At 36.4% G+C, this 27,165-nt stretch overlaps 1 protein-coding gene and 1 non-coding gene across 2 annotated transcripts; both read right to left on the minus strand.

The window, feature by feature from the left end:
- Window positions 1–3,217: 3,217 nt before the first annotated feature.
- LOC141626001 (small nucleolar RNA R71) lies at window positions 3,218–3,324 on the minus strand. The gene has a single exon (XR_012535736.1). It is a non-coding gene; the product is annotated as a small nucleolar RNA R71 (small nucleolar RNA).
- A 20,827-nt stretch (window positions 3,325–24,151) lies between these two features.
- On the minus strand, window positions 24,152–25,712 carry LOC141619172 (uncharacterized). The gene is made up of 5 exons (XM_074436195.1): window positions 25,625–25,712; window positions 25,261–25,526; window positions 24,720–25,118; window positions 24,551–24,611; window positions 24,152–24,474 (listed from the first exon to the last, which is right to left on the minus strand). Exons 1-5 carry the CDS (start codon window positions 25,710–25,712, stop codon window positions 24,152–24,154), a joined length of 1,137 nt encoding a protein of 378 aa, XP_074292296.1.
- Between the last annotated feature and the right edge of the window lie 1,453 nt (window positions 25,713–27,165).

Here is a 27,165-nt window from a genome sequence, read left to right on the forward strand (position 1 = left end):
TAAACAAAACACAACTAACCCCTATAATCCCATTTACACAGCACACCCATTTAAAATGGGTCCATTTTAAGTTTGTCAAATGTTAATTTGTGTAGTGTGACATATTGGATATGTTACTAGACATGTAATTTAAATAATGCATTTTTAACTTATTAAAAATCATTATATAAACAAAATAAATCACACACAAAAATTAACTAGTAATTCACAATTACAATTACTTAAAATGGGTCATAGAATTATAAATCACAACTACTTGCATTTATAATAAACCATTCATTCTTATTTTAATTGTTTCATAAACAATAAATAAACCTTAAGTAATAAAATAATTTAATTACTTAGTAAGAATCTTATTTAATCAAATTACAATAAGATATGTAATTTTACTCACAAAATTATTTGTCAATTTTAAGGAATTAATTAACGTATATCAATCATACAATTAATTAATTAATCAATTAAAAATGTTTCCCTAGACGTATGACCTTAAGGGATCAACTGATCACCACCGTCACACGACAGTAATGTCAAACTCTAATCAGCCAATCATTACCGATTAATGTGGATCAGTTGACAATAAAATATTAGTTTCCCTTAGCATTCTTAATATGAGATTTAAACATGTGATCGCATTATTGTCGAGGACACATACTCCAACAATCTCCCACTTGTCCACGACAAGTGTGCGTCACCAATTCTCTTGTCCTATTACTATCTCCGACTCAATGCAAGGTGTCTTGCAGGTTTGATGCGACCATAATTGGCGCATATTTAGCCCCCGAATTACCATTGTTTCTATGCTTTTTAGTGCCTATTTGGGTCATTTCTTATCTTTAGATCTTTGTTTTGCATATTCTTTGAGATTTTGATCCCTTGGTAGGAAAGGAGTAAGAATCTTGCATTTTCATGGCAAAACAAGGCTAAATTGATCATATTCAATGACCAAGCATCAAGGAGAGACAAGACTAGAAGGCCTTTGTACATAGCATAGTAGAAGAGCATTGTTGAGAAAAGGATCCTTGAGTCCCCAAGGAAATCCCCAAGGAATTCATGAAGAAAAGGGAAGAAAAAGAAGAAGGAAAGCTGCTGAGCTACAATCCGAACGGATTGTAGAGAATCCGTCCGTCCTCGCCAGTCCGAGCGTCCTCACCAGGAATCCGCTCGGATTGCCCATGCCCAGTCCGTGCGTCTTGTTCCTTGATCCGCTCGGATTGTCCATCCCAGATCCGGCCGTCCCGACTCCCGGCCGCACGGATCACAAAGACAACATGTGTGCTTTCGTTCTTCAAGCTACGAAATGAAGAAGCCCTTCTCTCGGACAATCCCGGAGGCTCCTTGCTCAACTTAAAAAGTGTAATTACTAGTTTAGCCCTTAGTTAACCCTAATGCATCCTCCCTAATTCTCACTATAAATACCCCATTAGTCTAATTAGAGGGGCATGTTCTTCTTATCAATAATTAGTGTAGTTAATATCAATAAAATCTCTCTTCAATATTGTAATCAAATATTAATCAAGTTTTAATCCAAGTTTTAGTTCCTTAATCTCTCTCTTGTTCTTACTTTATTTTGGGTAATTGAAGATTATTTGGGTTATTATTGGGAGATTGACAACCTCTCAATCTAGGATTCAAGTACTTCTATTATTCTTGCTTTATTATTGGAATCATTAGTAGGTATAATCTCTTAATCCCTTTTTAATTATTGCTAATTATTTTCATTTATTCATCATGTTTCATTATGTTAGTATGATTGACAACCTTTCTAGCATGATCAATATGATAATGAGTGAGTAGTCTCTTAGCTAGGGTTTAATGGGTGATTAGGGGAAACCAACATGGGGAATGATTCATGCTTAAATTAATATGCTTTCATATCTTATTTGCTTGCTTGTTTTGATCTTAATGCATGCACATGTTATATTTGATGAAATGCTAAGCCTATGAATCCTTGCATTTACTATCATCTTCTATACTTTCAACTTGACTTGTAAGACATAACCCAACTCGAGTCTTGTTAGACCATGCATGTGTTAAGTAGGGAAGATTAAGTCGACTTGTAGGTGTTGTACAATCCAAGAGATTCGGCTCCGGGACCCAAACTTTCCTAGGATTGTAAGACATAACCCAACTCAATCCATCACAACAATAATTGCTTGCTTATAATTTGAGAACATGTTTGTATGATCATATCCCATGATTCCCCTATGAACCCATGACACCCTAGTGCTTTTAATCAATTGTTTACACCCTTATTTCATTCACCTTAATAATTTATTTTCATTGCTATTTTAGTTTAGTAACCTTCTACATCAACCCAATTTGTGACACCCCTAGACACCGCTAGTTACAATAGAATCTTCATTTCAATACCCGTCCCTTGGGATCCGACCTTTACTTGCCTCTTTACTAATTGTAGAGTTGTTTGTGAAGTATAAATTGTGTTTTGTATCGACCATTGACCAACGACCACATATGCTTAATTGTGAACACCAAATGGCTCCGATCAAAAATGGCGCCGTTGCCGGGGACGGTGTTTAATTGATTTAAGATTTCTTTTATTGTTTTTAGTTGTGTCTTTTTCACCTTGGGGAAGTAAAACTCCTCAAGGTTTGTCCTAATTGTTTTTGAGTTGTTTGATATTTTGCATGTCTAGAAGGATACAAAGAGATTTGTTACCTTTTGACCGTGAAATCGAAAGAACCTTGACGAATAATAGGAGACTTGTTAGGAGGAATTTGGGAGGTGTTGGTGAAGTTGTTCAACCCACTAGTGAGTTTGTCAATCCTTTCGCAATAGAAGGAGAAGAGAACCCATTAAACAATACCACACAAAATCCACCTACAATGCCTAAATTCTCGTCTCACTCTATACCCACCGAGGAGGATCTACCAAACGGTACTCTACCCCACAACATCTTACCGGAAACTTTATTGCCAAGTCCGCCTTCATCCAACTAGTTGAGAGGAGCCAATTCTGGGGAATGCCTAGTGAGGACCCTCATTCTCATATGGAAACATTTTGTGATTATTGTGAAGCTATCTCTCAAACGGGCTTGACTCAAGACCAAATAAGATGGGTCTTATTTCCTTTTTCGTTAATCGGCACCGCAAAGCAATGGTTGAAGGGCCTTGATAAGGCCACCCTTGGAATAGATTCTTGGAAGAAGCTAGCTCTAGCTTTCTACAAAAAATTCTACCCACCGGAAAAGACCAATATGCTAAGAGCTCAAATTACGGGTTTTAAGCAAAGGGATGAAGAATCTTTGTATGAAGCTTGGGAGCGGTTCAAAGGTATTTGTCGCTCATGTCCTCACCATGGACTTAGCGAATGGTTTTTAGTGCAACAATTTTGGAATGGTTTATACGAAGATTCAAGGAACATTCTCAATATGGGATCAAATGGAATGTTCACCGAAGTTGATGACAATCAAACATGGAACAAGATTGAGGAAATGGCGGTCCATAATTCGCAATATAGTAGGCCTCGCAAGGCTACTAGAGGAAAGTATGAAGTGGACACCGTTACTCAATTGGGTGCTCAACTTAGTGCTCACATTGACACAATCAACTTGAAGTTTGAACAAGCTATGGCTAGACTTGAGGAAAGCTCAAAATCATCAAAGCACCATGTCAATGCCATGACGGCATCCTCATCAATCCCAAGCGGGATATGTGAGAATTGTGGAACCTTAGGTCATGACTCAAGTGAATGTAGGGGAACAACCGAGCAAGTCAATGCTTTCCAAGCTTACAAAAGCGGTACCCCTTATTCAAATTTTTACAATGAAAACACCAAATTCCATCCAAATCTCTCATACAAAAGCCAAAATGTCCAAAACCCTCAAACAACATACACTCCACCACCCATGAGAAATCAAAACCAAAGACCCTTTTTCAATCAAAACCAAGGTTACCAAAATCAAAATCCATACAATCACCACAATGACCAAAGTTTTGATGTCCAAAAAGCGGTCCTTCAAATGCAAAAGAATCAACAAGAATTTTTCACCCAAATGCAAAAAGATAGCCAAGCAAAAGACACCACCATCAACAACATTCTAGCTCACACCAAGATGTTGGAAACACAATTGACCCAACTAGCATCTTCGAGCTCACAAAGACAAAAGGGGCAATTACCACCTCAAGGTAATCCCCTAGACATGAAACGGTTAGTGCCATTCACTTGAGAAGTGGTACAAGGTATGAAGCACCGAAGGAGCAAGTTGAGGATGAAGTTGTGAGAGCTAGTGAGAATGAAGTTGTGGTGCAAAGTCCCAAAGAAGGGGAATCATCAAAAGAAGAAAGTTCAAAGAAAAATGAAGATAAAGCCAAAGAAAAGGAGCCCATTGTGATTAGACTTCCTTTTCCAAGTCGTCAAGCCAAGCCTAAATTTGATGATCAACTTGGAAAGTTCATGGAAATTGTGAAGAACTTAGAAGTCTCAATTCCTTTCACGGAATTAATCAATCACGTTCCGGCCTATGCAAAGTACATGAAAGATATCCTCACAAAGAAGAAGTCGATCCGGAAACTTGAGACTATCGCCTTCACTAAGGTGAGTAGTGCCATACTTCAAGGGAGTTCACCTCCAAAGTTAAAGGATCCGGGAAGCTTCTCAATACCGTGTACAATTGGCGACACAACGATCAACAAAGCCTTATGTGATCTAGGGGCTAGCGTGAGCGTCATGCCATACTCGGTAAGTAAAAGGTTGGGAATGGGAGAGCTTAAATGTACCAATATCACTCTTCAAATGGCCGATAGATCGACGAAGACACCGCTAGGGATATGGGAAGATGTCCCCGTGCGAATTGGGAAGTTTTTCATCCCGGTGGACTTTGTCATTGTTGATATGGAGGAAGATTCCAACATTCCAATCATCTTAGGAAGACCTTTCCTACACACCGCGGGTGCGGTGATTGATGTGAAGCATGGAGAGCTCACTCTAGAAGTGGGAGATGAAAGCATAACTTTTAATCTTGACAAGACCATGAGAGCTCCTCGTTTGCATGAGCCATGTTTCATGATTGATCATTATAGCCGGAAAGATGAGAAGAAGAGATCGGAACTCCAATGGAGGAAGAAAGTTGAAGATGCTCCATTCAAAGAGCAAGTGAATTGTGACAAGGAGAGCTTGCAAAGCTCATCAAAATCAACCAAGGAAGAAGATGATGGCCTCATTGGCCAAAAGAAGAATTTGGGAGAGTTGTCTCCATCCAAGCAAGAGATTTTCAATGATCAACTCAATGAAGTTTGTGGTCTTTGGGACGACGAATTTGAAGGGATCTTTAATCCCTACATTGGGCATGCCATCGATCATGATCAACAACAAGAACCACGGTCTATTGAGGACCTCTACCATAACAACGAACAAGCTTTTAATTACTTCTTCGAGGTGTTGAGCAACATCAACAACACCTTGAACATGCCTCCTTGACATCTCATCAAGAATGAGAGTTTGGTGGAGTCCTCCCTAAACCACCATTTGTAAATATTTCTAACTCCCTAACTTACATTTAATTTTTGCATTGCATTTTTGTCATTTTTGGATTTATTTTTACTTTGATCAAAATAATTGTCATGAAAAGAGAGAAGTGAGGGAGGGACTAATGATTTTAATTAATGTGTAGTGATTTACCTTAGTGTGGGAATGGCAATTGCCTAGGCTATTCATGCCTTAGTAGTGCCCCCACAATGAAGAACACAAGATTTGAAAGAAAGAAAGAAAGAATGATAAGGGAATGCGTTGGTGCACGGATGGACTGAATTCGTGTACACAGACCAATCCGAGCGGATTCACGAGAATCCGCCCGTCTCTGAGGATCCGAGCGTCTGGCTGAGAAGACGCCCGTCTTGGGCTGAGCCGAAAACTGCAAAATTCTTGGATCGTTGAAGAATCCGAGCGGATTCCCGGAAAGACGCCCGTCTCACGTAATCCGTCCGTCTTGTGGACAATCCGCCCGTCTTGCAGCTGAAGAAAAACTAAGAAAAATCTCTGGACAAGAATCCGTCCGTCTCAAGTGAAATCCGCCCGTCTCGTCTCAGCAGAATCCGAACGGATTCCCCAGAATCCGCCCGTCTCTAGGCGGGATTTTTGAAAATTTGAAGCTGAAGAATCCGAGCGGATTGCGCCTAATCCGCACGGATTGTCCCTGCGTCCTAACATTGTCGAGTTCTTTAAATACCCACCCCACCTTCATTCATTCATTCATAAACACTACCCATACCACCAAAACCCTCATCCTCCCCATCTCAAAAACAAAAACCCTCAACAAAACTCACCAAAATCAAATCAAACCATCTTTCAAATAACAAATCAATCACTCCATCTTCATTAATAATCAAAACCAAGACCAAAATCTTCACCTTTGAATTGATTTTTGTTCTCATAAAGGCAAAGCCTTTCACTTTCAAAATCGATTTGGGCATTCTACAAATTGAAGATTTTTGATCTTTCTCTTGGTTAGCTCATCAAATGGCAAGAACAAAGGGAGCAACAAAAGCAAAGGCAAAGGCAACAAAGGCACCAAAGACTACAACTCTCTCTCAAAGGCAAAAAGCTCTACAAATGAAGAAAGCTTTGGCAATGGTGGTATCAACACCAAACTTGGAAGTGCAACAACCTCAACAAATTTCTATGGAAGCATCACCCTCTACTCCGGTAATTAATCAACTCTTGCATTACCCGGAGGTAACATTCATTTCCGACTCCCATAGAAATACATTTGTCAAGTTTGCTATGAAACAAATTCAATCCACAAAATTCATATGCCAAGATGCTTTAAAGAAGTTGGGTATTCTTGAACAAACAAGAGTCTTTTTCAATGCCATGGGTTTAAAGAAATTGTTTGAAATGGAGGAAGTAACATACCCCTCCCTTGTCTTGGAATTCTTAAGTTCCTTGAAAGTGACAAAAGTTGAGAATAGGGAAAATATTGAGTTTCGTCTAGCTAACACTAGTAGACGCATTTCCTTTCCGGAATTGGGTGCAATTTTGGGTCTTAGCGATGAACATAAATTCTATAAGCAATATGGGAAGTATGATCCCGAGCCTCTTTGGGAGGCAATCTCCGGGAAGAAATTTGAAGATTTTAAAGCTTGTCGTGCTCTTTTGGTCCATCATCCGGGCATAAGAATATGGCACAAAGTTGTGGGAAATACCATAATTGCTAGAAAAGACACCAATCATTTCACGGGACTCGATTTTATTCTCCTTGAATCAACTTTGAATATTGGAAGAATTCACACCAAGCCTTACAATTCTTTGAGGCTATTGGTTGATAGATGGCTCCATATAGATAGTGGGAAGAAGGGTCAAACCGTAATTGTTAATGGCGGCCTTGTCACGGTCCTAGCCAAGCACTTTGATCCTAATTTCAATAAGGATAGCAAGTACAAGGCTAAGGATGGTGGCCATCTCATTGATATGTCCACCTTGATTAACAAGTTTAAGTGGGTTGTTCACAATTCCCTTGATACCAAGTATGGGTGGCTTACAAGTGAGGCTCGATCATTCACTTTACCCGCAAAGATTTGCCGTCTTAGTGTCCACCGGACCAACTATTTACTTCCCCTATCCGAAGAAGCCGAGTACATCATTCAACAACAAAAGGGTAATCATGAAACCCCCTCCTCTTCCATTGTTATACCACCTTACCCCTATGATTATGAAGAGTTCAAACCACAAGGAGTTGAAATTGGGAAAGACTATGTAACTCTTCTAATGCAAGCCATGCACAAGCAAGCTCATGAAGATCGGAAGAATGCTTATTTGGCTCAATATCCTCCCCTCCTACATCTAGCTAGGCAAGGACTCCTTGATCCATCTTGTCCTTTGCCTAGTTGGGCGGATAGAGAAGCCTTGTTTCCGGGTGCATCTAGGGACGTGGTGGAAGACAATGAGGTTGTTGGAAACGATGAGGAGATTGATGATAATATTGAGGAAGAAGCAAGTGGAGATGAAGAAAGAGATGGTGAAGATGGTGAAGAAAATGATGAGGAAGATGATGATGAAGAAAGCAAAGAAGAAAGTGCCAAGGAAAGTGGCAATGTGACCACTTCTCATGAGGGAAGTGGTGATGATAGTAGCATGATGGAAGACTAGCCTTGGAGATTCCTACTCTCCCACGGTTTGTCTATATCTCTTTGTATTTTATTTTCATTTTGCTCATTGTTGGTTTAGTCCTAGCAACATCAAAGGACTCACACCTCGGTTCCTTTGAGGTGTTCTTTATTGTTCCCACTTTTGTAAAATCCAAAATGACAATCTAGTCTCATGCATAGCATTGCATGTGCATGAACTCCCCCATGCTTTGACATTAGCAATAGTGTCTTGCTTGGTTTGGGGAAGTTAATGCATACGCAACGGGAGGTAATTTAAATTATCCTCTCCGTCATAACAAAAACCATGCATCATGTAGTATAGCTTAGTGTAGAATTGCATTTAGCATAGAAATCATGCATCATTCTTTGCATAATTTCCATCATTTTTGCCATTGAGGACAATGCCCATATTAGTGTGGGGATGGGAATTCTAACTCTTAACTTTTATTCAAAAACCATAAAAATTGAAAAATTTCAAAAATCATAAAAATTTGAAAAATTGAAAAAAAACCAAAAACAAGTTCATTTCCTTTGTATATATTGTCTTGTATATATTGTGTTTGTTCTATCCTTGTTCACATTGATCGACTACGCCACATCCGAGACATGAGGATATTGAAGACCGCATGGTATGATCTTTCCAATCTCCTTTTTCCTCTTTATGTTAATGACTATGTGGCTTTATTTTGATTGATGCGGTAAAACAATGTGAACTTAGGACTTGCATTTAGTTTATATGTCATATTAGTTGGTAGAATCATTTGCATTAGGATGTTTATATGTTAGTTGCATCATGGCATGTAGTTTGCATGTTAGAAAAATTTTGCGAAACCGTCTACTTGGGAAGCTTGACAAGTGTATATAGGCCCTAGTAGATGCTTTTTATTCTTAAGACTTTGCTTGTTAGAATGCTTGTAAAACACCCTAGGATGTGTCATGCTAGTATCCTTTGACCCATGGTTTAAGGCCTAGTCAAGAGTACCTTGTGGTGTGATAACTCCTTGGCTACCGTTTATTCCAAGGTGACCCTTGAAACCATGCATACTTCTATCATTCATCCATATTCTACCATACATTTTTGTCATCAAAGGGAATGGGCACAACAAAAAGAAATTGATTTGAGTTCAAAGAAATGAAAAGTGAAAGAAAGTTTGCAAAAATGCATCAAAAGAAAAGAGGAGCAAAAAAAAAAAAAAAAAAAATAGAACTCCTAAAGCTTCAAAAATAAGGCACCCTCGTTACTAATTGGGGTGACTTTGAAAATGTTCAAAAAGAAAATGCAAAAAGTTGTCAAGTATTGAAATGCCAAAAATCAAAAAGAAATGGCAAGAAAGTGTTCTCAAAAAGTCAAATGCCAAAGAAATTTGGGGGGGAAAACAAAAACAAAAGCAAACTCCCAAAAGTGAAACTCAAATATCTATCGATCCCTTTATCCATCGTATCCATTTTTGTGCATGGTAGAGAGGGGACGACCCTTCTTCTTGTCTAGGCAAGAGGGGGAATTCCGCGATCCTCCAGTGTTTCTAACACCATAGGGAGTCTATTCTTGACAAAAGCATTTAACGATTGAGGACAAAGGTACCCTAGCTTGACACAACTTGGAGGTGATTTATTGGTATCCTTCTAGGCTTAGTAGTTTGAACAAATTGCATCTATGAAGGATTGTGTACCCTTGAATTGCTTCCCTTGTAGATAATTTCCGCCACTTAGATGAGGAAAGTGGCTATTATTTTTGTAGATGCATCCATTATGTGATTTTGTGTGCTTAATGTTTGGATGTGTCGCCATTTTGGCAAGACCCACCTTGCCTTGCAAGAAGGCATCCTACCTCATGGTTGTCTTGTTGTGAGTTGAAGGGGCGGAGTGAGACCCGCTAATTGTCTCATATCGGCTATTATTATTAGGTTAGGTTAGTATTGGTCCTAGTCTTTGTCACCTCTTTACTCGGGACGAGCAAAGGTTCGGTTTGGGGATATTTGATGCGACCATAATTGGCGCATATTTAGCCCCCGAATTACCATTGTTTCTATGCTTTTTAGTGCCTATTTGGGTCATTTCTTATCTTTAGATCTTTGTTTTGCATATTCTTTGAGATTTTGATCCCTTGGTAGGAAAGGAGTAAGAATCTTGCATTTTCATGGCAAAACAAGGCTAAATTGATCATATTCAATGACCAAGCATCAAGGAGAGACAAGACTAGAAGGCCTTTGTACATAGCATAGTAGAAGAGCATTGTTGAGAAAAGGATCCTTGAGTCCCCAAGGAAATCCCCAAGGAATTCATGAAGAAAAGGGAAGAAAAAGAAGAAGGAAAGGCTGTGAGCTACAATCCGAACGGATTGTAGAGAATCCGTCCGTCCTCGCCCGATCCGAGCGTCCTCACCAGGAATCCGCTCGGATTGCCCATGCCCAGTCCGTGCGTCTTGTTCCTTGATCCGCTCGGATTGTCCATCCCAGATCCGGCCGTCCCGACTCCCGGCCGCACGGATCACAAAGACAAAGTAGATTTCGTTCTTCAAGCTACGAAATGAAGAAGCCCTTCTCTCGGACAATCCCTGAGGCTCCTTGCTCAACTTAAAAAGTGTAATTACTAGTTTAGCCCTTAGTTAACCCTAATGCATCCTCCCTAATTCTCACTATAAATACCCCATTAGTCTAATTAGAGGGGCATGTTCTTCTTATCAATAATTAGTGTAGTTAATATCAATAAAATCTCTCTTCAATATTGTAATCAAATATTAATCAAGTTTTAATCCAAGTTTTAGTTCCTTAATCTCTCTCTTGTTCTTACTTTATTTTGGGTAATTGAAGATTATTTGGGTTATTATTGGGAGATTGACAACCTCTCAATCTAGGATTCAAGTACTTCTATTATTCTTGCTTTATTATTGGAATCATTAGTAGGTATAATCTCTTAATCCCTTTTTAATTATTGCTAATTATTTTCATTTATTCATCATGTTTCATTATGTTAGTATGATTGACAACCTTTCTAGCATGATCAATATGATAATGAGTGAGTAGTCTCTTAGCTAGGGTTTAATGGGTGATTAGGGGAAACCAACATGGGGAATGATTCATGCTTAAATTAATATGCTTTCATATCTTATTTGCTTGCTTGTTTTGATCTTAATGCATGCACATGTTATATTTGATGAAATGCTAAGCCTATGAATCCTTGCATTTACTATCATCTTCTATCCTTTCAACTTGACTTGTAAGACATAACCCAACTCGAGTCTTGTTAGACCATGCATGTGTTAAGTAGGGAAGATTAAGTCGACTTGTAGGTGTTGTACAATCCAAGAGATTCGGCTCCGGGACCCAAACTTTCCTAGGATTGTAAGACATAACCCAACTCAATCCATCACAACAATAATTGCTTGCTTATAATTTGAGAACATGTTTGTATGATCATATCCCATGATTCCCCTATGAACCCATGACACCCTAGTGCTTTTAATCAATTGTTTACACCCTTATTTCATTCACCTTAATAGTTTATTTTCATTGATATTTTAGTTTAGTAACCTTCTACATCAACCCAATTTGTGACACCCCTAGACACCGCTAGTTACAATAGAATCTTCATTTCAATACCCGTCCCTTGGGATCCGACCTTTACTTGCCTCTTTACTAATTGTAGAGTTGTTTGTGAAGTATAAATTGTGTTTTGTATCGACCATTGACCAACGACCACATATGCTTAATTGTGAACACCAAATGGCTCCGATCAAGGTTGTACTTGCATTTGATCATATCATGAGTGGTTTCCTCAATCTGGAGAATAACTGTCAGACCAGAATTATCTACCATCGATACCTTCCGAGCGTGGCCACGCATTTCCAGTTCATTACTCCTCTAGTGGCCTTGAGATATAAGATAACCCTGACGGGGATGGACAATTCCTATCGCACTCTTCCCTTCGAATAGCCACAGCTCATCATGACCCAAACCATGCCCGTGAGACCCCAATTACGAAGGTCGCAGAACATAAATCAAAGTCACTCTGAAACTGTGCCATCTTAGGCGAACAGTCTTTAGTCAAAGAATCGACTCATAAGAATACCATAGTAGCTCTCGCCACGACCAGGCTATAAAAATTTCCCGAACTCTATAAGCGGTCATAAGCCCGACAGAGTGTCCCTCACAGTCTGCCTATGTGATCGACTAGTCATCTCTCATGACTTTATGGCACTTGAACTTGCCATCAATCGCATCACACTCTAGTTACTTCGAGATGTCACCTCATATAAGTAACTAGGGGCGAATACTATGTTAATCCAGTTCACTTTAATGGGGTTCAATATTGTCTCAACAACCCATTTAGATGTAACAAAGTACAAGATGAGTTAACGATAACTCAAACAATAAATGTGATTGTCACACACGAGTAGTCAATACCATATTACTACTCTATGTCTTATTATCATAAGTGTACTTATGCACTTGCCTAACGTAATAAAATTTTAGCTTGTGAACATACCATGTGTCCAAGTGTTCAAACTTTATGAATTGCTATTTCCTTCAATTTTGATGTTATCCTTTATAGCATGAATTCCACTAATTACATGTCTAGACTGCGTTCTAGACTCAGGCTCTTTAGCTTTCTAAAGAAGCTCTCCCTATTACCATATAACTTGTGATGTGGGTTTCGGTGGACAATAGTACTTGTAGTTTTAAAGTACTCCACCTAATCACAATGTAATTAGGTATATTTTTTAGAAACTTGCAATGATTGGCAATACAATACCCTTTCTAGTCATTTACTCCTTAGGTCAATAAAACCATCCTAGGATTTTCTCAAATCCAAACGAGTTTGGAAACTTGAGTTTGTGTAACCTCTTAACACGCAACTAAGTATCCTTCCAAATTCCAGAACAGACCATTAGTTCTCCTTGAGAGTTCATGACGGTTCCTTGAGGCTTACCAATGACTCTCATATGGGTTAACTTGTTATCGACTTATCATGCTCTAAGCACGTGATTCATCTAGGACATGTGCATAATGGCATACACGATTATACCAATGGCGAAAACATTGGTTATCGAATTCATGTAGACAACAATTCTTAGGTTTAGTGAATAACCATGACTCTAGCATGGTAATTCTATATTCATTGACATGAATAAACTACTTAACTTGTTGATATCATTAAGATGAAGGATCATTATCAACATAAGATTCCTATCTAAGTGTCAATCCAACATCCCATGTTTTAATAGATTTGCATAATGTCTAATTTCATCCAGAATTGAAAACCTATTTGCACATCATTTCCAATGAGTAATAAGTTATGCAATTCTTGAAGGAAGACAGCTCCCACTGAACTTCATGTCTTAACATGACAGTCATTTGCTCCCACTCAAGTTCATATATACACATATTTCATTTTCGACAACTCATTCGAAACATTACATGATTTGGAATAATCATTGCTTCTTTAAGTATTAGTTAAAACCATATATGTCATTCACATTGTTAGTATTTTAGACCATGTAAGACTCATCTTATGATGATAAAATTACTTGCTAATTTTATGTGACGGTCTAAAATCTACATGCATGCAAAGATTTTGAGATGGAAAGTTTCTTACATCGGGTATAAGGCGAAATGGGCACCACAAAGATTGCCTATCTTTGTAGTTCTTGAGCTATGTAAATGTGGATGATCCTCCTCTTACACCAAACCACCAAAATAGATGGTCTCCTTTGGTGTGCACCCAAGGGTAGACCAAAACTTACTAGAAATAATATTAACTAGATATTATTTGAGTATTATGTATGTATTTTTGATATACTAACTAATATTATTACCTTGATAATATTATTAGTTTACTTTTATATATGTTTTAATGTAAAAGGATGAACAAAATAAGAAGGAAAAGTTGGTCTTTTGATGGTGTATAAAACAAACAACCAAGGACCAATTTTTTCCTTCAAATTTACAACCTAAGAAATGATGGAAGGACTTGGGTATATATAGGCATGCAAATGTATACAATTCATATACAAATGCTAGTGGGTGTGACCTACTTTTTCCACTCACAATGAGTGTATTAGTAGGTGTAAAAACCAGTACATATGGGCTCCTACGGGTCCATTTCGGCTTTCGACATTTGCTCCACAAATGCTTATAAGTCTTATATTTAATTATCTAACATAATTAAATATTAATTTAATTATTTAACACTTAAATGATACAAATTAACCACTAATGACTACTTAACTATTAAGTAATCATTAGACCATTTTATCAACAAACAATGTGTCAATATTACCCCATTGAGCTAATTTTACAACCTCTTGTAAAATTTAAATAGCTAATCCATTCCACTTCAAAACATATACAAATATCGTATAAAATTAATTAATTAACAATTAATTAATAAATTCTAAATTTTATTTATTAATTAATTATCACATAATTAAACAATAAATCTTCCCGGCCCGAGTTCATAAACCGTCATCAAATAATACATACATGTGACTAACTAAAAGTCAAATAATTCAAGGAATTAATTATTCGTATCTCATACAAACAATTAATTCATTCTTTTTGGGCGCCATCCTATAGGTGTGACCTAAAGGGATCAGCTGATCACCGCCGTCACACGACAGTAATGTCAAACTCTAGTCAGCCAATCATTACCGATTAATGATGACCAGCTGACAAAGAAATAATATAAATCCTTGATATTCCTCTTACGAGATTTAAAATGTAAACGCACTTATTGTGGAGGACACTACTCCAACAATCTCCCACTTGTCCGACACAAGTGTGCGCTACCAATTCTCTTGTCCAATAAAATCTCCCACTTAATGCAAGATGTCTTTCAGGTCGTTCTTGCATGTGATCATATCATAAAGTGGTTTCCTCGATCCGGAGAATGACTGTCTGACCGGATAATCTACTCTAGATTTCATCGCAGCGTGGCCACGCATTTCCAGTCACCTCTCCTCGAGTGTTCTTGAGATAAAATATGACATGGGTGGAAACTCCTGTTGACCTATTTTCTTTGTTCGATGCAGATCACAATGACCCAGTAAATGCTCATTGGGCTCCTTTTACGGTGCGACCTAGAACAAAAACCTAAGCCACCGGAAAACTGCACCAACTCAGACAAATTATCACCAGTCTAAAGAATTGACTCGAAAGAATATATAGAAATCCTCGCCATGACCCAGCAGCAAACGGACTCTATAAACGGTCATTGTCCGATAAATCGTCTCACAATCGTCCTACGTAATCGACCAGCCATCACTATGACCATATGACAGTCGAACTTGTCATCAATCGCCTTACAATCTAGTCACTCCAAGACGTCATCTCATTAAGTAACTAGGGACAAAATACAATGTTAATCCAGTTCACTTTAATAGGGTTCGATATTGTCACTACAACCTATTTGGACAAAACAAAGTATTTAAATTCAGATATAAAACTGAATACAATCAACTGTAATTATCATATATGAAATCATAAATACAATATTTTATTATTACATATCGTATAATTTACAACAGTTCTGGCATTCGTCTCAATCCCATTGAAACTACATGACTATCATATTTAGCTTGAGACAATGACTTGGTTAGAGCATCAGCGATGTTGTCAGCTGTCCCAACCTTACAGACTATAATTTCCTTCCTTTCAATTAAATCTCTAATTACATGAAATTTCCTAAGTAAATGTCTAGACTTGTTACTAGACATGGGTTCTTTTGCTTGAAAATTTTCCCCACTGTTTGTTAAGTTCATATACCTATTATTAGACTCCTCTAATAGTGAACTAATTAACTTGTTAATTATTTGTTCTTTAGATCTAGTGCATGCATAACAAAATGAAAGATTTATAAAGAAAAACAATGTTCCTTACATTGTTGGTTGGTTCGAAATTATGGGCACAAGTAAGGTCACCTTCCTTCACTTGTTCTTGAGCTTATAATGATGGATGATCCTCCTAAGACTCCAAGTATAGAAGCGACTCCAATAAATTGCACCCAAGATTAATCCCGAAAATTCCTACTAATATTAACTAGATATTTAGTAGAAATATTACCTTAATAATACTAATAATCTTGTATTACTATCTCAAGTAATATATGATGTGTATTAGTATTTATGGAGAGCTTTGTTACAATTTGTATGTGAGGAAAGTAAGAGAGATACAAGCAAAAACTAGCAAAACAAGTAGTAGCAAAATGAGCAACCAAATGCTCTTTTGTAATGCCAAAACCGGTTGTCATAAGGCAAAGGAGGAATATTTTGCCTTTTGTTTTTGTTAATTGTACGTAGAGTGTGTAAGATGTAGGCATGATTAGAGCTAGCATGATGTGTCACAATCACACAATAACCAACATCAACACAAGACAAAAGAGCATCTTATGTGCTCTTATGTTGGCCGAAATATTGGTCTTATATAGTCCATTTATGGCTTTTGTCATTTGTCCTACAAATGCTTATAAGTCATATGTTTAATTATCTTACATTTTTTAATTATTAATGTAATCATTTAACACTTAAATATTACAATTAATAATATAATATACACTCCACTTTTTGAGTAGTATACTACCATTATATCATCATATAATGGGTCCCATAATTACTAGTTGGTTAAAATTACAACTTCTTGTAACTTTAAATAACTAATTACCTCTACCTCAAAACTTATATAATACCTCAACAATTTTAGTAATATAACACTTAATTACTAAATTTAATCTTATTTAATCACATTAAAATAAGACGCAAAATTGCACTCCCATAATTAAGGAATTAATTAATTCGTATCGCATACAATTAATTAAATATCTATTTGGGCCTCATCCTATAGGTGTGACCTAAAGGGATCAACTGACCACCACCGTCACACGACAGTAATGTCAAACTCTAATTAGCCAATCATTACCGATTAATGACGGTGACGATCATCGTATAAAGAATCATCCCTCACGTATTCTTAGTATGAGATTTAATAATGATATTTAAATCATGTGATCGCACTATTGTTGAGGACACATTTCTCAACAATCTCCCACTTGTCCTCGACAAGTGTGCGTCACCAATTCTCTTGTCCTATTACAATCTCCCACTCAATGCAAAGTGTCTTGCAGGTCGTACTTAAATTTGATCATATCTTGAGTGGTTTTCTCGATCTGGAGATTAACTGTCTGACCGGAATTATCTATCATAGATACCTTCCGAGCGTGGCCACGCATTTCCAGTTAATTACTCCTCGAGTGCCCTTGAGATTTCAAACAATCCTGACAAGGGGTGGACAATTCCTATTGCCCTATTCCCTTCGTTCAACCACAGTCCATCATAACCCAAAATATACCCAGTTTGACCTCATTTACGAAATCGTAGAGTATAAATCAAAGCTAATCAGAAGTTGTGCCAACTTGGGTGAATAGTCTCTAGTCAGAAGAATTGACTCATAAGAATACTATAGTACCTCTTGCCACGACCAGGCTTTATGAATTACCAGAACTCTATAAGCGGTCACTGCCCGACAGATTGTCCCATACAGTCTGCCTATGTGATCGACTAGTCATCCCATATGACTCTATGCCACTTGAACCTGCCATCAATCGCATCACACTCTAGTCACTTCGAGACGTCACCTCATATAAGTAACTAGGGGCGAATTCCATGTCAATCCAGTTCACTTTAATGGGGTTCAATTTGTCTCTCCAACCCATTCGGATACGACAAGGTAGCGGGTGAGTTTAATAAAACTCAAACGATAAATGTGATTACCACATATGAACAGTCAATACACTATTACTACTTCATATTCTATAATCTTTAGTGTATTATAAACACTAATTAAAATGCAATACAAGCTTGGCAAGTGGATATACCCGATATCCATATATTCCACCTTTATTAATTGTTATTTCCTTCAATTCGATGTTATCTCTAATACCTTGAATTCATGTCTAAGTATATGTCTGGACTTATTGCTAGACTTGGACTCTTTAACTTGAAAGATGCTCCCACTGATATCGCATAACTAGTGATAAAGTCATTTGTGGAGGGATTCACCCTTAATCCCTACGTTGACCATTTTATCACAACTTACTTAGAATCCTTTTGTAGAATTTGCAATGCGCGAAACTAAAACACCTTTCTTAGTCTCTTACTCCTTAGTCAATATGACATCCTAGGATTTCAACAAATCCCTTTTGATTTGGAAACTAAAGTTTGTGTAACCCTTCAACACCTATCTTAATTTGTCATCCAAACATGTGAACGAATCCATAATTCTTCTTAAGAATCTCAAGGATGTTCTTTAAGGCTGTCACAAGCCATATGATGGGAATTATCTTGTTATTGACTTATCATGTCCTAGGCATATGTTTCATCACCGTACATGCGTCTGTTGGCATACATAATCATTCTAATGGCGGAAACATAAGCAATCGATTTCATGTAATCAAGAACTTAATGGGTTCAGTGAACGACTATGATTCCATCATAGTAATTCCACTTTCATCATCATGAATAAACCATTAAACCTTGTTGATGTAACAACAGATACGAAAGATCTTATCCTCATAAGACTCTCAACTCTATGCCAATATTCTCTCACAAAGATTCAAAATCTAGAACACTTTGCATCCCTTTCCATGTCTCCCAATTACTCTTACCAGAAGAGATCATTGGTATATTATTCTCAATAAGTAATATCTTATCAACATATAAGACATGGAGAAACAATTCTAGCTCCCACTTAACTTCATGTATATCATGATTCTTCAATCATGTGAATGAAACAATTCACTATAATCACATGAACGAAAAGTATAATCCTTTAATGCTAGTTTAAGACCATCTTGTGATCACTTAAGATAGCTACGCATAATATGTTAGGATTCTTAGATCTTCATCTAAGGTTTTGTGTTTCAAACACTTCCTTCTCTAAATTCCCATTTTAGAAAAGCGAATTCTATTTGCCATTTTATCATTAAAATAAAATGCGGCAATTCCTAACACAATTTATCTTGATCAACATCTTCATGTAAATCTTATGCATTTGTGTACTCTGGAGCTCTATTTACTTTTGAGGAGACCCGCGCCTTAAAGTAAATCTACTTTTGAGTAACAATTTTCGGATTGTAATGCTTCGGCTCGTATGTAACAAGGTCATGATACTATTACTTTCACAAAGTAATATTTTTAAACAATAAGACATGTGCGATAAACTCCCACTGAACTATGCTCTCATACTATCTTCATAGATAATAGTTCAATACCAACTCCCACTCTATAATTCTATTACTTTCACAAAGTAACATTTCAACTATAAGAGATGTTTGTGACGATTCAATCTACTCCCACTCTATCTCTCAGAAATATATCAATATTCAAGAGAGATAGCTTTGTGAGTCACAAACATATATATTTAACGGAGTATTAGGAGTTTTACTTAGACTATGTATTAGCTTTCAAAAGGCCGTCCTAACATGGCAGCTTGATAATATACGAGTCTTATCCATGTCATCTGTTTAATAGACTCTCTATTTTAGGTATCTCATGGTTGACCATCCGTTTAGAATTACTTGTCCGTTTTGGATTGCAAATTCCAAAAATTGAGTTCAACAACTCAAACCAACTCATATTAGTTTGATCTTATGGGTAGTGACGCTAGGTCATAATCCATCTTTAATAAATCAAATTTATTACTAAGATCTTTGCCACTACGATTGGATCGTAATGCTTAGAACTTTATTCAATTGGTTCTCTACGTCATTTTAGAAATTTCTCAAATCTCTCAAATGCTTCACTTTATATTTGATTAAGTAAATATACCCTTATCTACTTAGATCATTGTTAAAAGTGAGGAAGTAGTCATAACCTCTCCTTGCGGTGATGCTTGTATGACCACATACATCGGCATGTATTAGTCCTAACAAATCACTTGCTCGTGTTCCTTTACCACTAAAGGAAGTACGAATTATATTGCAAAGGAGACAAGATTCGCATCTTCCATATGATTGAAAATCAAATGGTCCAATAATTCTAGTCGACACTTGCGTTTAATGCGTTTCTCATTTACGTAACCTAATTGAAAAATCAAATGTACAAATCATTTGGATTACTAGTTATGAGTCTTTTGGATCGTATTATGTAGATATCTTTACATGAGTTGGAACTGTCTAAAACTTGTGTATCATAAAGATAAGTGACATGGCTCACATCCATGTCTATTTTCAATAAAATACAACAATTGTCTTTGATGACGAAATATAGATCCTTTCATGTCTCACATTGAAATGGAAATAATGATTTAGACTAAGTGGATACATAATAACAATTATGTAAATTATAACTCAAAGTTATTAGCAAAAACAAGTACATAAATTTCTTTTGAAGTGGCGGCTACCCGAGCTCCATTTCATTGTCGGAAATTCATATCACTCTTGTTTAGCTTTTCCACATTTCCAAGTCCCACTTGGAGTAACAAGCCCAACTTTGATATCATCCAAATACTTGGGGCAATTTTTGCTTCCATTGGCCCATGACATTAAAATAATGATATTCATGGTAGGATTGGATACCCATCTTGGTTTTGTGGTAGTCTCACTATCAACTTCCAATTCACAATCGGATTTGGGTTTCTTACCTTTCTTTGCTTTTCCTTTATTAATACCAATACTCCTTTCATTTGCAAGGACACTCTTGCTAGAACTCCCACTTAATTTGATATTTCTCCTTGTTTCATCAAACAAGGATATCTTGGAATCTGTGAGATTCCCCTCATATGAACCTCTTACCTGAGAGGTAGGCATGAGTATGTGAGTGGGAGGTGAAGAAGTAGTAAAAAGACAAAGATTTCCATCCTCACTAAAGCCAACGCGTAATTCTCTAATCGTATCATTGTCATAATCGGAGCATTTTTCATCGTATGATTGGAGCTATGAATTAAGGTGATTGGTGTAGGAGTATAAGATGAATTCATTGCGAATAATTAACTACAAAATAGAAAATGAAGGAATTAATTATCATCTATCGTTTTAATAATACTCGTGAATTTAACTACAAGTATTGCATTTATATAGTGACCTCCACCCAACTACTTAAATGATTCCGAGATCCAAATTCATATCAACTCGGGCACGGTGAGCCGATTCATCCCTTATTAATATAACACGGTGGATTAACTCTTTAATCGATTCTACTTTTAGAACTCTCGGTCGATAAAAATTACTCTAATTTTCATCTTTAGCCCGGAACACATGCGACTACGGTCAACAATACTTCCGTTGAGCTCAATCCAAATTTCGATATAATAACGTTTTACTACCTCACTTCGCCAACGTAACAAGGTTTGTATTACGGTGAAGCCGGATTAACTCCCTTATGAAGTTGGTACTTCATGGGTTTCTACTATTTGGTAAGGCTATTTCTCAATTATTATATGTGAGAGGTCTTGTCAATTTATTATCTATCCCCTTTTAAATGAACTAAAGTGGTGAACTATGATAATTATAATTGACACGGTCGATGACTCGATATGATATGCATGTGTTGTTATGGCGATTTGGCAATGCATGCAACATATTAAAAGAAATGCAAAGCAATAAATAAAATTCCTAGTATGGCCTTCCTAAAATAGAAAATCAAATAATCTATTACATATTCGGAAACCAACTCCTTTGGTCCCTTGAATCTTCAATTGGCACGCCTCCCAAGACATCGTCTTCGTCGGATCACCTTTCCTAATGGCACCGTCTTGAAGATGCTCCATAATTACAAATAATAATAAAAATACAAAGCTATTCCTATTATACATTTGTAAAATGGAAAAACTAATAAAAATAAAATAAAAGTGATTCGAGATCACATTAAGTTACAATCGAATCAATATTCCCTTTCATTACGGGTAATATCGATTAAACTAAGGCCATACTAAGATAAAATTACATAATTCAAAATTATATAAATAAAAGACATTCAACAATTGAAATATGCAGCATTATAATATGTACCTATCATGCAAAATCATGTGCCAAATCGCCCTATTTAACTTATGTCGTACATATAACCCGGTTACATGGAAATGCGTAATAATAACCTTTTAAAATCACTAATTAACACTTAAATCACATCTAAGCTCAAGTTAATTATCCTAACACATTTTAGGACTCAAAAATTAGTCATCACTAAATTTTTGATAATAATTCAACTTGATTTAATTTTTATGCTCATTTTTTGACCTTAAAATCATTATTTATATGAAATAAATCCAAATTAATTTATAAAAATTTCAAAATTTCAATTTTAAATTTTTGAACATTCTGGAATAATCCCATGACCCTCATAATTTCAAAAAACATGGTTAAAATTATCGAATTTATTTTGAGAAAATATAGTTGCATTTTAATCGGTTTTATCTCATAAAATACATAAAGTATCCGAAAATTAATCTAATAATTTTTACAACTTTAGATCTGATTATTGGGAAATAAATGCAAATTAAAATTATTTTCTCAAGCCATGCAATATGTTTTAGCTATTTTTTTCTAAAATAGTCACTATTTATGTCATATTTACTCAAAAATCCATAAATCATGCAAAATAAGATCATTAAATCTAGAAATTTACATACTCTCTGTAAATTATGCATGTGACATCATATTAAAAGATCATGGCTTAATTCGAAATTTAACTAATTTTAACCATTTTACCTCTTTTAATCCATTTTTATTTCATAAAAATCATAAATCAAGCAATATTAATCAAATTAACTTGAATTTTTACACACAACTTGTAAAATATGCATGTGAGGTCATATAAAATTTCCAAGGTCAGAAACTTAGTTTAACTATTTTTAGCATTTTAATTCCCAATTTAGTCATAAAAATGTAATAAAATCACTAAAAATCATTAAAATGAGCAATAAATTTCCATAAATTATAAAAATAACCTAAAAACATTTTAGGACCAGAATATATAACATGCATGGTGATTTCGTGGCTTATACTCATAAATCACAAATTTTTAGTTTTATATGTTAACCTTTTAACTCGGAAAAACAATAACCGATTATGCATGCAACATCCTTATGCTCTGATACCACTTTTTAAGTTCATATACCTATTATTAGACTCCTCTAATAGTGAACTAATTAACTTGTTAATTATTTGTTCTTTAGATCTAGTGCATGAATAACAAAATGAAAGATTTATAAAGAAAAACAATGTTCCTTACATTGTTGGTTGGTTCGAAATTATGGGCACAAGTAAGGTCACCTTCCTTCACTTGTTCTTGAGCTTATAATGATGGATGATCCTCCTAAGACTCCAAGTATAGAAGCCACTCCAATAAATTGCACCCAAGATTAATCCCAAAAATTCCTACTAATATTAACTAGATATTTAGTAGAAATATTACCTTAATAATACTAATGATCTTGTATTACTATCTCAAGTAATATATGATGTGTATTAGTATTTATGGAGAGCTTTGTTACAATTTGCATGTGAGGAAAGTTAGAGAGATACAAGCAAAAACTAACAAAACAAGTAGTAGCAAAATGAGCAACCAAATGCTCTTTTGTAATGCCAAAACCGGTTGGCATAAGGCAAAGGAGGAATCTTTTGCCTTTTGTTTTTACTTGTTTGTTAATTGTAGGTAGAGTGTGTAAGATGTAGGCATGATTAGAGCTAGCATGATGTGTCACAATCACACAATAACCAACATCAACACAAGACAAAAGAGCATCTTATGTGCTCTTATGTTGGCCGAAATATTGGTCTTATATGGTCCATTTATGCCTTTTATCATTTGTCCCACAAATGCTTATAAGTCATATGTTTAATTATCTTACATTTTTTAATTATTAATGTAATTATTTAACACTTAAATATTACAATTAATAATATAATATACACTCCACTTTTTGAGTAGTATACTACCATTATATCATCATATAATGGGTCCCATAATTACTTTTTTTTAGGTGAAATGTGAGAATATATATATAAAAAAAAGACAAAATGTCAAAATTTACAACCACACATAGTTATAACAATTATTAACATAAGCCGTTAATACAAGTATAACTCAGACCAAAAAAAAAGAACAAATATGCAAAGAAATCCACACCTATCCGTCTGTCACGCCCAACAATAGAGTTTATACAACCCCATTTGTTCAGCCATTCACGTTTTCCTCTCTGCATATTCCTGCCAACCATGCTCTTGATTCTATGCTTAGCTTCTTTTATCATTCTCTCAGCCAGGCCAGCTGGCTTAACCAGGACTCCATTCATTCTTTCATTGTTCCTCTGCTGCCAGATGTAGTAGCAACAAGCAGCCCAAATCATAGCATGAGCCTGAGATTTCACTCCCGTTCTCCCTGTAATATTCATGTTAACATCTATTTTGAAACCACCAGTGTTCTAAACATTGCAGCAGCTGCCTACTGTACTCACAACTAAAGAATAGATGCTCCTCAGTTTCATCAGCATCTTCACAAATGCAGCATGCCTTCTCCTGACAGTATCCAATTTTATGCAGTTTGTCTCTGACATTCAGACCCTTATTCATATATAGCTAGGTAATTATAGCATGTTTTGGCACATTCCATTTGTTCCAAACTACATTATACCAGTCTTTCTTAGGTTGTGTATGTCTTAGCCATTCATACCCATGCCTAACAGTGTATCCACTTGGGTCAGGTGTCCATTGACTGTGTATATATGCAGTCTTCATCAATTCTTTCACTTTGCAAATTTGTTTCCAAGCACAAGCAGCATCAGCATGTGGTTTATAGCTATGCCAGTCCCCATTTTTCAGATAAATTTGATTAATCCATCTGATCCAGAGCCTGTTAGCCTTCCCATAAATCCAATCCACTAATTTAGCTACAATAGCTACATTCCAAGTTCCTGCCTTCTTGATCCCTAGACCTCCCTTGTCCTTTGGTAGAGTAACTGTGTCCCAAGAAACCAGGGGGACCCTATGGTAGTCAGAGCTCCCAAAGGAAGTTTCTACATATAGCTTCAATTCGCTTGATCACAGCTTTAGGGATAAGGAATATACCAGCCCAATATGAATATAGAGTATTCAACACTTATTTAATAAGCACAATTCTCCCTGCATAGGATAGCTTTTTGGCCCCCAAGCTTCGAATTCTATTAACCATCTTCTCAGTCAGGATGTTGCATTCTTTCTTGGTGAGTTTTCCAGCTTGTATTGGCACTCCAAGATACCTGAAAGGCATGCTCCCCTCCACAAACCCAGTGACTTGTTGGATGTCATTTTTAAGCTCTTGTGTAACCCCATTGAAGTACACTTCATATTTATTATTATTCATGGCCAATCCAGAAGCCTTGGAGAATGAAGAGAAAGCTCTAATCATTAGCATATTAGATTGAGCATTGCCCTTACAAAACATCAATAGATCATCTGCAAACATTAAGTGATTCAGTTTGATGCCTTTGCATAGGGGATGGTACTGAAAAGGCCATCTGTTAGTAGCAAAATTTATCATTCTTGTGAGATACTCCATGCACACTCTGAATATAAGAGGAGATATAGGGTCTCCTTGTCTGAGACCTCGTTTGCCTTTGAAGTATCCAAAAGAACTACCATTTAGACATAGGTAGAAGGTTGTAGACTTCACACAATCACACATGTCATGACCCTATGGGTAAAATCTTCAGGGAATCCCATTTTCTGAAATAATTGCTCCACAAATCCCCGCTCTACAGTGTCATAAGCCTTTTGCAAATCAATTTTGAAGAGACACCTAGGTGATACTACCTTCCTGTTGTATAGCTTCACTATGTCTTGGCATATAAGGACATTCTCAATAATAGATCTTCCCTTGATGAATGCCCCTTGATTTGCACTGATAAGGTCAGGTAACACCAAGGCCAATCTATTGCACAACAGTTTAGAAATAGCTTTGTAGAACATATTACAACAAGCTATAGGTCTAAATTGCTTAACAGAGGTAGGTCTATCACATTTAGGAATCAAAGTGATATTAGTAGCATTTATCTGAATGAGCAATTTACCTGTGTGAAAGAAGTATTTAATGGCTTCACATATATCATCTCCAACAATTTCCCAACTATCTTTAAAGAACCCACTAGTAAAGCCATCAGGTCCAGGAGATTTTACAATGGGAGTCTCAAAGAATATCTGCTTAATTTCCTGATTAGTTATAGGAGAATTCAGAATATCTATATGTGCTGGAGTATAGCATTTCCCAACATTAATGACCTGATTTCTAACCATCTCAGTAGGTTTGTGATTGCCTAACAGCTGTGTATAGTACTCAAGAAAGGCATTTTGAATGCTCTGACTGTCCTTACACATCACACCATTTTGATCCTCAATTTGAATAACCTTATTCTGATTGCATCTCTTTCTGATGACACCATGGAAATAAGCAGAGTTACTATCCCCATATTCAGTCCATTTTACCTTAGCCTTCTGCAAGAGGAAACTGTCCCTTGCCTCAGTTAATCTCCTCAAAGAATCAGAGATTTTTATTTCCTGCTGGATGAGATCAGCTTGCTGAGGGTCTTAATACAACTGAGTTTGCACTGCATATAACTCCTTCTCTGCCAGTACAGTAGCATTTTCAATATCAGAGAACCATTCTCTATTTATTTCTTTTAGAACAGGTTTCAAAGCTTTCAATTTTTTCACAACACAAAACATTTTATGGCCAGGAAGCTCTTGTTGCCACACCATTTGAACTTTTGGAATAAATGTTGGAGCTTTACCCCACATGTTGAAGTACTTGAAACTGGCTCTCTTCATGCCTCCTATCTGATTATGACTGACAATACATGGGCTGTAGTCAAACAGTCCAGCAGGATGAAAATGAGCAGCCATATCAGGGAATTGATCCCCCCACTCTTGATTTATCAGGAATCTATCAAGTCTACTATACACTCTTGACTGAGGCTCTTGCTTATTAGTCCAGGTATAGTAAGCCCCAGTAGCAGGGATATCAGTCATGCCACAGGTCGCTATACAATCAATAAAGTCATCCATATCACTTTGCTTGGTCTGACCACCCAATCTTTCA

Source organism: Silene latifolia, chromosome X, assembly GCF_048544455.1.
Source record: "Silene latifolia isolate original U9 population chromosome X, ASM4854445v1, whole genome shotgun sequence".
Taxonomy (NCBI): Eukaryota; Viridiplantae; Streptophyta; class Magnoliopsida; order Caryophyllales; family Caryophyllaceae; genus Silene; species Silene latifolia.